A 13800-nucleotide genomic window follows, 5' to 3' on the forward strand; every position below is an offset into this window, starting at 1 on the left:
CAATCGCAGTTAACCTGAAAGAAATCGATACTGACAATCGCTAAGTTAAAATGAATGCACAATATTGTTTTGTTATCTTTCTTTCGAAAATGCTGGTTTGCACTCTCTCTCTCTCTCTCACACGCACACACACACACACACACACACACAGATATATATATATATATATATATATATATATATATATATATATATATATATATATATATATATATATATATATATATATATATATTTGTTTACATACATTATCACACAAGAACAAGAAACAAAAATTGTGCATGATATCAAACAGTAGACTCCTTCAAAAATGCATCAGGCAACACCCAAAATGACACCACATAGATTGATCTAGAGTTGAGGAACCTGTTATCACTATATATTTTTTGCTTGCCTGGGAGATAAGTTTGCACAACACAAATTCCTTAATAACTGAAAAATCAACAAAACTTGCAAAATGGAGCATTATCATGATGTTTTGCCCCATTTGCTAAAGAAATAAATAGGTTTTTATGCCTAAGTGAAACAGATTTGTGAATATTAATTAATACTGTCACGTTTGCTAAGCCTCAGATATAAAGTCATGTATAAACTATAATCTACCTGTTTTGAAATAGTACCGCGGGCATGTGTTTGATGTCTGAAGACTTCCGCAGGCTAATGTTAATCTCTTACGCAATGTTATATGACCGGCCATAAAGCGAAATCTTGAATCGATACAGGCGATAGCTCGTGCCAACTGGACGAAGGCTTGCCGTATCACACCTACATGTTAAGGTTTGTTCAGTGATCAGAGAAAACCCGCGTGGACAGACAGCGAGATGGATATTGTTAGCCAAGTTCCATCGGATCGGTTCAAGGCGATATCCAAATTGTGATAGAGGGTGTGTTAACAATTTAGATCCGAATTATAACTTCATAACGCACAAGCAAAAGGTCGGTAGTTCTCCTGGGAAGATTGCTGAGCAAATAGAATTAATCTGAGAAAGCCACTCGTAATTTGGCGCTAAAACTTAGAAACAAATTCTAAGGGAAGGCAAGCTTCGAAAAGGTAGGTAAGCTATTTGCTCGATTTTTGCAGAATATTACGGCATTGGAATTGTAATTATGTGTAGTATGTATACTTAATTACTAGGATCGTTTAGTATGCAGAAGTACCTTGCAGTGTTTCATTTACATGCATAATTGAGAAATTGGCTTGAGTATTATGGAGAGAATTATGTAGATTGTTAGTTTGTGATACAGAATTTTGTAATTCGCTATTAGGTTACTTCGTAGTAAACTGATGCATTTATGCATGTGCTATGTTAGAATTTACGCATGCTTGAATTGTGAATTTGGAAAATGGTTGAAGTGTGTACGATTAGTTACTATGGATATATCAGAGCACGGATATTTGAATATTTGTGTACTTTGTATGAGTTGCAATGTAAAGAAATGCGTCTGATTGTTGTGATATTGTTTAGTATAATGGGATTAGGAATATTTACTGATGTTATGCAATTTATTGATGTATGTTGTTATCTATATTTGATTTAAGTTATATTTGATTTAAATTAATTGTTTCTAAGTTTCTAAGTTTTAAAATCTTTTTATTTCTTAATTTCGTGTAATATTGTTTTACCTTAGAGTTAATAGTAAACACAGAACTTTGCATCTTATATTGACCTAGTTCTCAGCCTTAATTCAGAAATCACTGAGACAAGTGAACAGCTATTTTTTTATTAAATTCTTAGAGTAAAATAATTAGTTTTTGTCAAGGTCATACTGGGACTACGTGCTTTTAGGCGTGAATGCTTCTTGAGGATTCTAAAATATTGACCATCATCCGGGAATATGTTTTACGCTTGAAGTTACTGTATCATCTTTATTTATAGAGATATTGACTCAGTCGGGGATTTTTTCTTTGCACTGGAAAGTGTGTGTTTGTGACTAGTTTGGGAATTACATTTTAATTTTTATTCGAATTATTTGGATTCTAAACGATTATTTCTTTGTCTTGGAAATATTTGAGTGCTCATACAGAAAATCTGGACAAAGATATTTATTTAAATTTTATTCTCAAATTCAAACATCGGTATATAATTGACTGTGGATAAAAAAGTACTGTAGATGATACAACACCATACTGAATACAGTATACGTCATCGCCTTCCATTTTGGATTGTTCGTCAGGACTCGATCTTGAATTCATTAGAACATTTCATTATTAGGACTTTAAAAATTGTATTCGCGGATTATTCTTAGATTATTTTTGGATTTGATTCTTAAAACCGTAAGTTCTTATTTTTTCATTTTTATGGTGTTTTGTTTAGGGAAATAAATTATGTGTTAAATTTATCAAAGCTTGTTGTTTTCACTCTTTTTTTGTTACTGTTTATTCGAGACTAAACACGTAACATAATAATTGGGCTCTCGTCCTCGGATTTATGAATTTTGGATAAATGTTTCAGAAAACTTTGCTTTTGAAATTTGGATTCCCCCAGCTTTTGAAATCTGTAGTGAAATCGGCAAGCTTTTCTAAAATATCATCAAAAGTAGAGAATTTATAAAGAATTTTAGGCTCGAATAAACAGTAGCAATGTATGAGAAGTAACTGATACCGTGTTTTTATTACGACTTTAATTTACCATACAAGAACGTATGAGTATTTCGATGTGAATGAATGCTTGACGGAAGAAATGTAATGGCCGTTATATAATGATAGGCTGAGTGTAATATGAGATGAGAGGGCTAAGGAAAAATATTGTACCGTCCTTGTGTTTTCAGGATGCATAACTTCCGGTTCAGTTCAGTCCCGAGTCTCTAAGAGAGGGAGACGGAAGTGAGACTAGCAGAGCAGTCGACAAAGTCTAGTCGGTGGAGAGAAAGTAAAGAGAAGGTGGAGGAGGAAACATAGTCAGGAGGAGAAAGTGGAGGATGAGGAAATGGAATATAGAGAAGTGAAGGAGGAGGCGAAGGAGTATAGCGAAGTCGAGGAGGAGGAAAAGGAGTATAGCGAAGTCGAGGAGGAGGAGAAGGAATTCGGAGAAAGTTCTGAGGAGGAGTAGAAGGAATTTGGAAGGAGAGGTGAGAAGAATACATAGATGAGTAGAATACAAGGTCAGGTGGAAATCTATCTCACACTACTAATCAAATGATGCAATAGGCAATCACAGCTTAAGGAGAGTACTTGGGAAATTTTAATAATTTGACTATTGAACTACTACTAAATTTTTATTCGTGAATTTCACTTTTTTGTATATTCAATCATTTAACCGTCGGCATTGTTGACTGGGGGCACGGAGCTTTACATCTATCTTTCACTAATTTAACTCGAACCAAAATCGAGCCTGGGTGGGACTTATTTAATAATTTAAATAAAATACATCTTAACATTACAAAAGATATGCCGAAGGAAATAAAACATATTCACCTTTAATAATAAATCGAAAATTTGAACTAAAAAGGAAAATTTTAACTTTTTATAAATTATGCCGCTTCCCAAATCTCTCTCTCTCACTCTCTCTCTCAGAACAAGAATAAGAAGAAGAAATTTTATACGATATATAAGATAGCATTACACAAATGTTCCTAACCATCATTAACTACATATAGATAGATGAATACTTTGTTTAGATATGGTCTTTTTCTGGCCATCTCTCTATCTCTCTTTCTCTCTCATACACACGCAGACAGACACACACGCATGCGCGTAAGCACAGACAAGCACACAAACTAAAGACAAAGGTTAAGAAGATATCATTCACGTTTCTACTGATAGATAGATAAATATATGGAAAGGTAGACAGACAGGTATACACACACACACACACACACACACACACACATATATATATATATATATATATAGAGAGAGAGAGAGAGAGAGAGAGAGATTGAAGGACGGATGGGATAGATGGATTGATTGATGGACTGAGGGATGGGTGGATGGATGGACTGAGTGATGGATGGATGGATGGATATACTAATTTTGGTTAGATACGTTATTATTTTCACATACCTATCTCACCTATGCATATTATGCATGTCATAGAAACAGAGGAGAAAATATCTGTATGAATGTAACTTAGTTCTCTATCCTTTGGCAAATACCAAGAAATTTGTTGATTCTTAATATTTTTTCCAGGTGTTGCTTTTGTTGTTATTGTTAATATTATCATTATTGTTGTTATTAATGTTGCTGTTATTATTATTATTATTATTATTATTATTATTATTATTTCTGATGGAGCCATTTTTACATCCCATGATCTCATTAGCTTAGTCATAGTCTTAATGACTTTTTCATAGCGTATATGACTACTTACAAAGAAAAATGAGAAGGTGGGATGAAGTCATTAAACGAAGAACCGGGTAATTTGACATTTGAAAAGATTTCAAAATTGTTTGCCGTCAATACACCCTCTCTGTGTTGTATACAGTTCAAGTTCAAGTACATGTGTGTTGAACCGATACTAGGACGTTAGGTAACATGACCTGAATATATATCGCAGTTCTATTTATATTCTGTTCGTCCCGATAGAGTCGACAAGGACAGCACATGAACTATGGAAAAGATTTAACACAATCATTGACATGAGACGTATCTGCACAACTATTCTTCAAGACTGAAAAGATTTAAATTTTATATATTTATCAGGAATATACCAATACTATGGAAATGGCTGCTACAGATCAAGGAGATAGTCAGCATAGAGAGAGACCCAACTGCCCAATCTGTCTGGGTAAATTTAAAACACCTAGACAACTGCCATGCCTACACACGTTTTGTCAAGGTTGTCTGGAAAATTATATTTCATCCAAAGCTGTAAAAGTGAAGGAACTGAAACAGTTTGAATGTCCAACATGCAGAGCCGTGGTTCCCGTTTCACGAAAAGGTAACGCTTCACATTTGTGGGCTTCTCTCTTTCCAATCAATACAATTTTACAATCTATAGGAGACAAAGACAAAGAGGAAGTAGATAGACATTGCGACTGCTGTGTGTCTGATGGCGTCTCTGTCGCAGCTAATGGATTTTGCGTGGTATGTGAGGAGGCAATGTGTGAAAACTGTCTTAATGTTCACAAAAAACAAAAGATATCGAAGGACCACTCTATCATAACCATACAAGAGCTAACAAACAACCCAAAGAACTTAATCAGATATCACAAGGGTTTTCGCTGTCAAGAACACGAGGAAGAAAATTTGAAATTTTATTGTAGAGACCATAAAATTGCTTGCTGTGCAAGTTGCTGTATCATAAATCACAGAAACTGCGACCAAGTTTTGGACTTGAAAAAGGATGCTAACCGTCTTTTACTGGCAGTTGAACCTCTCAAGGTCCTTGAAGAGATGAAAAAACTTGAAGATCACCTCATGAATTTCGAGAAAAGGAATGATTCGTGTATCATTAGTCTAGAATCACAAGTACAAGAAATGACTAACAAGATTAAGGAGATCAGGAAAAATCTAAATGACCTTCTTGATGATTTAGAACACAAGGTCAAGTCGGAAGGAGATCAGCTGTATAAACAAGAAACAATTCGAAAACAAGAGGAAAACCATGAATGCCAGGCCCTATTAAATGCTGTGCGAAACTCACGCGTGACCTTGGAGGCCGTCGTGAAACATGGAAGCGATACTCAGGTATGTGGTGAACAAGCTTTGTAGTGATTAACTGCGAATCGTTAGAGCTAGAAAAATAGATATGTGACATTTTTAACATAACTATTTATGTCTTTATTTTCTTGTACTCACGTAATAACATTTCAGTTAGTGATCAAAGTATAAGAAAATGACGGATGACGTTATGAGAAACAGAAACTTTTTAAAATGAAATAATTTTGACAACGAATATATCAACGGTGATCGGTGCTAGTAGTAGCAGCATCACTAATATTGACCAGCAGTCATGTTGAACATCCGTTCACGTTATTTGCGATTTGCTGAGAAAATATGATGTGCCATAATACCAGTAGATACATACCCATACCTTCCACAATAAGGGATGATTTCTCGTGAATGCTGAGAAGCTGCAAAGTTTTCTTTAAGAAACAAACAATTATTCCGTAACTCCGTAAAATTACTTTTGACGATGATCCTGCCAAAATGTCAGCGGTTTAATTTTTAAAGTCAGTCACGAATCATTGGTATCTCCGTATCCTCTGTGGTATCGTGAAGAGATCGTTGCCATCCCACTGAAGTCTAGTTGCATCCTTTCAGATATTATACTGCTTTTCCTTTCAATCCTAAGAAAGTTATCAAAACTGGAACCGTTTTGACATAAACATCCGGTATATCAGTTATATGTAACGTTTGTTATGTTGAAAATATTTTTAAATATAATTTAAATTGGTGTCAATATTTGAAGATCGTTAAAATATAAAATGCAGCATAACTAAAATCAATTAAAAATATTTTTATATTCCTACAAGTTATTAACGAACACCACATACATAGAAGATGTTGAAACTGATACCCTATCTCGAACAATACCAGATTTTATTTTTTAAAGAAATATCATGAATTAGAGGTAACACAATTCAATCGTTGTCTGAATAACATACCGTTCTCGTAGATCATAACAGCACACTAAGAGAGAAGAGAATTCAATTTATAATTCTCACTCGTAGCAATTATTTTAATAACTTGTTGCATTCGTATGTTACATTGAGAACATTCATGCAGTACATCTAAGTTGAACTTGCAGGTCGGCTACTATGTCAACAATGTTAGTAATGCTACAACAAAGTAATGTACAATTGTTATATATTATTTTCTTATGTAACGTTACATCATTTACATTGCATCAGTTACACGAAACTACAATAATCGACCTTTTGTTGTCCGCCTTTGTGCATGGTCTAAAACTCAAAACTTAAACAAAATAACTTAAAAGAAATGCGATTAACGTAAATATCGATTTAGCATACGAACACAGGAACCCGAATTTCATCACCCCTCTATTTTGCGACTAGCTGCATTCACAAGCATACGAGCAATAGGTACTAAGAAGTCTGATCCACAAATAGGTTCTGAACAAATGCAAATATGTATCCAAACAAAATTGAGCCAAACCAGATACGTTGTACATGGTAATCAATATATACATGCTAACAAAACCCCATTTAGCTATTCTTCGTTGAGCGAATAGAGCCCTCACATTTTGATTAATGTAATGCAACCGTTTAAAATTTTGCTCAAGTTACTTTACTCCAATTACATCTGCACTAAATGGCATATATATATATATATATATATATATGTTTGTGTGTGTGTGTGTGTGTGTTGCTATGCCGCAAAGGAAAAAAACCCCAAAAACAGAACAATTCTACACAGATCGATGAAAGATATCCATGTTCAGAGCGCAAGATTTATTCTTAATGCAGAACTGTGATCGTTCTTTCAGTTTAACATCCCCTCCTGATAAATATTTGGATTCACCACGCTTATTACTATATGTGGTATCAGATCGTTTCATATGTTATAATAGGCAAGGTCGGTACAAGTAGATATTTTATGCTGGATTTCATACAGACAAGATCGCCTGTATTTTGGCGTTTGGATACTTAGTAAGATTTAATTTCCCCATGTAAAATTTGAAAATGTCATTAATTCCTGGGATCAGTTATTGTTCCTGCTTGTTCTTTCCTTTCTTTGTTGTGAACAGTAGTTTTCTCGTCACATCGTATAAATGGTATGGTCTCTTGTTTGAATTCTGAAGTCATCGTTGTCGTCGTCATCAGCAGAAGCATTTTGTTATTGTAATAGTATTGCATCAAACCGGTTAACAAAGGTAAGAAATCATTTGTTATTCCCGCACATGGCGATGAAATGGCGGAAGTTAGGTCATATCGCCCTTGCAACTCCTATACCGTTCAAGATAAAGACTGTAAACCCACTGGGTGGGTGTCGGTATAGGTCTTAAAATTAACATGTTCAAAGTTCCGTTACTGACAACAGATATGCAAAATACAGAGAACTTTTATAATCAATAAACAACTGCAGACTATGATCCACGACAAGCGGATTATAGTTAGGTTGTCACAGCGGTTTGTTATTTTCGTATGGGTTTCACTCAGCTTGATTAAATGAACTTTGCCTGGATATATAGCACCGACTGATCTTTAATCAATAATCGTCGTATGAGAACACCCTGTATGAAGTATTATAAGGTAACCATTATTAGTGAAGTGAACTCTGGAATGTTGAAAGGTATGACATAATGATTTAAATACCGTTTAAAAATGTGTATTGCTAACTGCTGATGGTGTATATCAAGATTAACTCCCATCATTGTTTGGTAAATTAGAAATAGGACGGAATCAAGCTAATTCATTTGGGAAAGAATCCAGTCGTGTCTATACATTTAAATGAAAAGGTACTGAATATTATGGTCATTAAACTAAAACAAACTTCAATTAAATTTTATCGCAGTGTTGGCTTAATTTGACACCGTTGTATAGACTCATCTTCATCATGGGTGGAAGAGACGTTGGGAACGGGGTCATACTTTACATTTGTAGATTGCACACCGTATCATGGGTCTGCGATTAACAGGTGGTTAGAGCAAATACAATTCCGCCTAATCATTATCAGAGAGAGAGAGAGAGAGAGAGAGAGAGAGTCGTGGTGCAACATTTCTGTGATAATTACGTACGTACACACAAACAGACAACTAGCCCAAACGTAGAATATCTTCAAGTTTTGATTCCATTAGAAATAGTGATGTCAGCATTTATAAATTAAACGCCTTTTTTTTGTATTGTCACTGTTTTGACTTTGCCCTTCACAACGACTCACTTTAGAGTATAAAGCGCTGGGGCTTGTGGTTGTCAGTTTTTATATGGCGACAGTTTCGGGAAATTTTGCATGACCATTTCAACCTGTGTTCAGCATATGCTGGTAGTAACCTAGACGTCAGAGCGTCGAACGTGAAAAGTACCAACGATATGGGCGAAAACCAGTCCAATATAAATTTATTTAGGGAAGACGCCACTACAACCATTTTAAATATATAGAGGATCTCAAACGTGTAATGATGTAATAGTGAATATATGAAACAATCCTTGGCGAGCAGGAGGTTGAAATTATTCAATGAGTTTCATAAATTCAATATTAAATCATTACTTATTTGTTTATTTTAAGGCAAATATTCTATATAGAAAGAAGAACACACTGATGTTTCGCATTTCGTTTCATTCTTGTTCAGATGCTGCACATATCAATTTTTATGTATGAAAATAAAATAGCTTTAGACTCGAGTTCAAGCTATATTCCACAATTATATAACCACTAACATTTGGAAATAGATCTTTATTTGACAAATTAAAATTCAAAGAGTAGCATTCCTTCCAAATTAATAAACCATTTGACACAAAAACGTCATTTTTCAACATTGGATCTCCGAAGTAAATTTCTGTGTAATGTCACATAATTCTGCTGGATAATTTAAGAAGCCATATACACGGATTTCTATGAGACTGTGGGCAACGTTTCCACCAAACCGCGTGTCGACTTCACCACAAATGCAGGATTGGATACGGCAGAATAAATATCTCTAATTGCTGTATATTCGAGTGACGGTATGGCGACTGAACGATGACAGTTTACTAAACCAGCAGTAGAAGTATTACTGAGTAACAAGGATAACATGATGCAGGTGTAGTGTTGCATTCAGAGGGCTCTAGTGTTTTCTAGATTTATCTTGTTTTGATAGGATATTTGCATTATTTCATTTGGAAGGATGATGTGTTCAGATAACATTCAGTCATTTCGGAGACCAGCATTTGTCGATATAGTTCTCAAAAAGAGAACCGAGTTTATTTATTTCTACAGGTTGACATTTAAAACGTAATTGTCCTGGTTATGCAAGAGCCATCCCTCGTGGCAACATCAATGTAATTGAGACTGTCTGTATTGCAACGCTGTTAGGCGTTAATCTGCATAGACTCTGTATGCTAGTGTTGCACTGCGTGACTTAATTTTTCGGTTTTCCCACATTTTCAGTTTAACTGTACGAATCAAATTTACTCACGTACTAGTTTAAGTTTCTCATTCAAAGAATTCTACATGGGATAAATGGACTATAATCAGACACATATAGCCACTACCGTTCGCTATTGTTATACTTGCCAATTTTTTTTATAATATCCATCTGGATCGGCTACCGACTAGGAAAACGGGACACCATGCTGATTATATCAACAGTATTATAAAGTTGTTCCAGAAGGCGGGGCGAAGACTGCGCAAAAACATTCATGTGCTTATCAGCGAGCTAATAATCCGTTTTTGCTAAATAGAATCGCGGTGTATGCATTATGCACGTTAGACCATATTTAGTTTTTCATGACCGTGTATTTGTCAACTTTATGGAAAAGACGCGGATCCCGACGTTGTTTAATTTTTAGGTTTTTTTGTTGTTGTCTTTTGACAATTTCGTAAATGAACCTTTCAGCCATATAAAGCGACCCACAAAACAAAGCTGTAATCGCAAAGGCAACTAAGATAAGTGCAGCAATTATTATTCGCAATATTAAAATTGACGCCACAGCGCACCGTTGTTCAGCCGAAAGACCGAAAGGTAGTTTCAGCATTGCAAATTGTTTCAGGGGAATATTTGTTTGGGTCTTGGATTTTCGAGTATAGTTACATTATAATTCCTATATAAGGAGCATGATTTGAAAGCTTAATTGATATGTATGATGATAGCTGTCTTGTACACACGCACATTTACCCCGTCGTCGTGGTTTGCTGGCAGGACAGGGATGTGTTTTAAGTAAATATCAGTTTTCTTAATATATTTAGGTCCAGAAATTGCACGGTCTGCAACACGAGCACCAACATGCTAGTCCAAAGTTGCAATCAGCGTGCCGTCTTTCCGAAGATTTTTATTGGGGTGGGGTCTTCTGACGACTGTAATCCGACCACATACCCAACTGACAGACTCATCAGTTCCTCATATAGTGTTAACGCTTGTGTGTGTGTGAGAGAGAGGAGATCCACAAACTCGACCGTTCCAAGTACCGCATGTTTGATGCAAAGATAATACTGTGCACCGTTGTCGTGACTAATGCTCAAAGTACCATAGTTCTAGAAAGACTGCATCGCTTAAAAGATAAGTGTCATGCTCAAGGAAAAAACATTCTTGGCTGACTTAAAAGGATATGAGCAATGCGGTTCAGAACACGAACATTGCCGCTACAGATCTCGGCGCTGGCAGGGCCTTTCCCGATATACAGTCAGACTCGTCTATTGCTGCAGCGTTTGGAAGCCTCTTCTTTGTGCCGTTCGACTTAGAACTGCTAAATGGCCACATGCCATATAAACAGTCTGGCCTCTCATACCACCTCATATTTGACCTGATTTTTAACGACATGCCAGGGCAATCGACAGCTAAGTGGGGGGTGGGGTGGCTAGCAACATCATTACCAGTATTTCTAATGATTTCGAAGTTGTTGACCCACGCAGATCAGTACGTGGGGAAAATGTTTAGCTTGTACATTTAAGTTCTGCGGCACCGAATGGTATAAACGACACGCTATCGTCGACTATTGCTTTTGGCGCATTTTGCCAAAAACCGGTTTTCTCCTGTCATCGATATGAGATCTTCGCTATTTCACACGCTCCATGGTTCATTAAGGCACGCTGAAAATCGAAGAAAGAAAACCCCAGGCGACAGACATGTATTTATATATCATCATGGACTCGCTGTTTAGCATTCAGAATGGCCAGTTTCCGTCAGCCTTCTACAAGCCTGGGAGCAAGCCCTTCTCCCCACTGCTCTTCATGTAGCCTGCACGATTTCCTTGATTTGCTTACAGCTACAATGCATTCTGATTATTGGCTGCCTTGGCTTTGGGAGGAGCCGGTTTGCCTGTGGAAGCACGATGGATACTAAGATCCCGGAAACATACTTCAGCCCGCTAGGTTGCTCGAACTGTCTACCACCTATCAAGAACCTGACAGAAGAAGCCAAAGTCTCACAAGAGTTTGCCAGAGCACGTCTAAAGATGCAGACCACATGGCAGAATTACATGTCAGCACCGTTGTAAATTACCTGTTTCATTTATTGTCTTTCAGCCCAGAAAGTGGTGAGCCAGGGCGACCCCTTGTTTTCGCTGCACAAGGCTTGGTTTCCGCTTCACATGCTTGGCGATGCACATGCACTTACTACTTTGCGCATACCATGGATGGTATCGCCATTCGTAACAAAGAGGCCTAATCTTTGTCCACAAAGGCCAACCGAATTCGCTAACGCATTGGCAGATATCTATAGATGGGGAGGGGGGGGGCTGTAAAGAGACAATACTGCTCATGTGGACCCCTGGCAGACGTTACTGGGTGCCGTGTCCACGTCCTTTGAAAAGCAGTTGAGGTATGTCAAGGTTGGCGTCAAACGTGCTCAACGTATTAGAGAAGGTGCTTTTGTGCCGCTTGAATAAGAGTTGATGTGGCCTGTCCTGTACAGTTATGTTGGTAACCTGACTTCCGTGTATATGGCGCCACGACAACTCCATCTGACATGAAGAGTGAACTGCATGACATCACACAGGAATATCCACTGGAGATCCAGTGTTGGAAAACTTGTAAGCAGTCCCTATTTAATTTTTTTTTATTCGAGGGATATTTGCCATTTATCTGTAATTCAAAGTAAAACATACCTGCTTGTAAATGCTATTGGTCATCAAATTTAGCACAATTGTTTAGACTAGCGTCTGGGATAATTTTATTTCACCCATAAGAATTGTAAGGTGTAGCTTTCGTGCTAGAATGAAATGAAATGTCGAAAATTATTTGTTTTTCTTTCTATCTAGAGTCTTTCCACTCAGAATGAAAGGTATGGGATAAGCGAAATCTCACATGGTAAATGATTTGATATTAAATGAATTAAATTTTTAAATAGCATCAACTTTTACTCGCCAAGATTCGTAAAAGATAAAAATGGTTAAGCTTGTTTCCTTAATTCAATTTTAAATGGCTCATTAACAACTCTAGATGACTTGACCAAGTGAACACCATAACTTCATGCAGGAATTTCCACTAGAAATCCAGTGCTGCAAAAAGTATGTATCGAATGTTTTGCTGATTAGACGAATATTTGTCTTTTGAATTGCAATTTGTATATATTGGTAAATGATATTGGTAATCGAATTTGAAACTGCGTTTATGATATTCATTGCATAATATTCAATTGTGCTCGCCAAGATTCGTAGAAGTTGGAAATTATTCAGCTTGTTTCATTAATTCATTATTAATTAGTAATTCCCAATCTGAGATCATATACTAACCATATACGTATGACATAATATAGTTAGCGAATTTGCAAAGTAGATTTCCTTAGCTTGAATACAGAATATATATATATATATATATATATATATATATATATATATATATATATATATATATATATATATATATAGAGAGAGAGAGAGAGAGAGAGAGAGAGAGGGAATACATGTATAATATGTACGCTGTGTCAATGATATACGACGAGATGTATAAATATTTCATTAAAAGGAAACGAGGCTTGCCGAATTTCCGTTTAATGAAAACTTGATACAACGAGTGGTATATCATTCATGCATTTCCATCTATACATATATTTTATTTAGATTGCATACAAATACATATTTGCACTTTGAATGGACTGCAAACATGGTTAGCCTCTTATACACTGAACCTGAACTGACAGGCATTCACGCACTGGCGTATGTAAATTAGCGTGCAATAGAAACTAAGCGAAATGACGAACGAACAAGAGGTAATTTAAATATTTTTATATATTGACAGTTCATCTAAGTCATTATTCTGCT

At 36.1% G+C, this 13800-nt stretch overlaps 1 protein-coding gene across 1 annotated transcript in view; it reads left to right on the forward strand.

Moving 5' to 3' along the window:
• The first annotated feature begins 4550 nt into the window (after positions 1-4550).
• LOC149789973 (uncharacterized) overlaps positions 4551-13800 on the forward strand; it is a 101360-nt gene continuing 92110 nt past the window's right edge. The window contains exon 1 of the mRNA XM_089973149.1: positions 4551-5629. Coding sequence (XP_089829275.1) covers positions 4658-5629 — 972 coding nt within the window. The 5' untranslated portion in view covers positions 4551-4657. The remainder of the gene's footprint in view (positions 5630-13800) is intronic.

Source organism: Sinohyriopsis cumingii, chromosome 10 (genome assembly GCF_028554795.1).
Source record: "Sinohyriopsis cumingii isolate HCF-2022 chromosome 10, ASM2855479v2, whole genome shotgun sequence".
NCBI lineage: Eukaryota > Metazoa > Mollusca > Bivalvia > Unionida > Unionidae > Sinohyriopsis > Sinohyriopsis cumingii.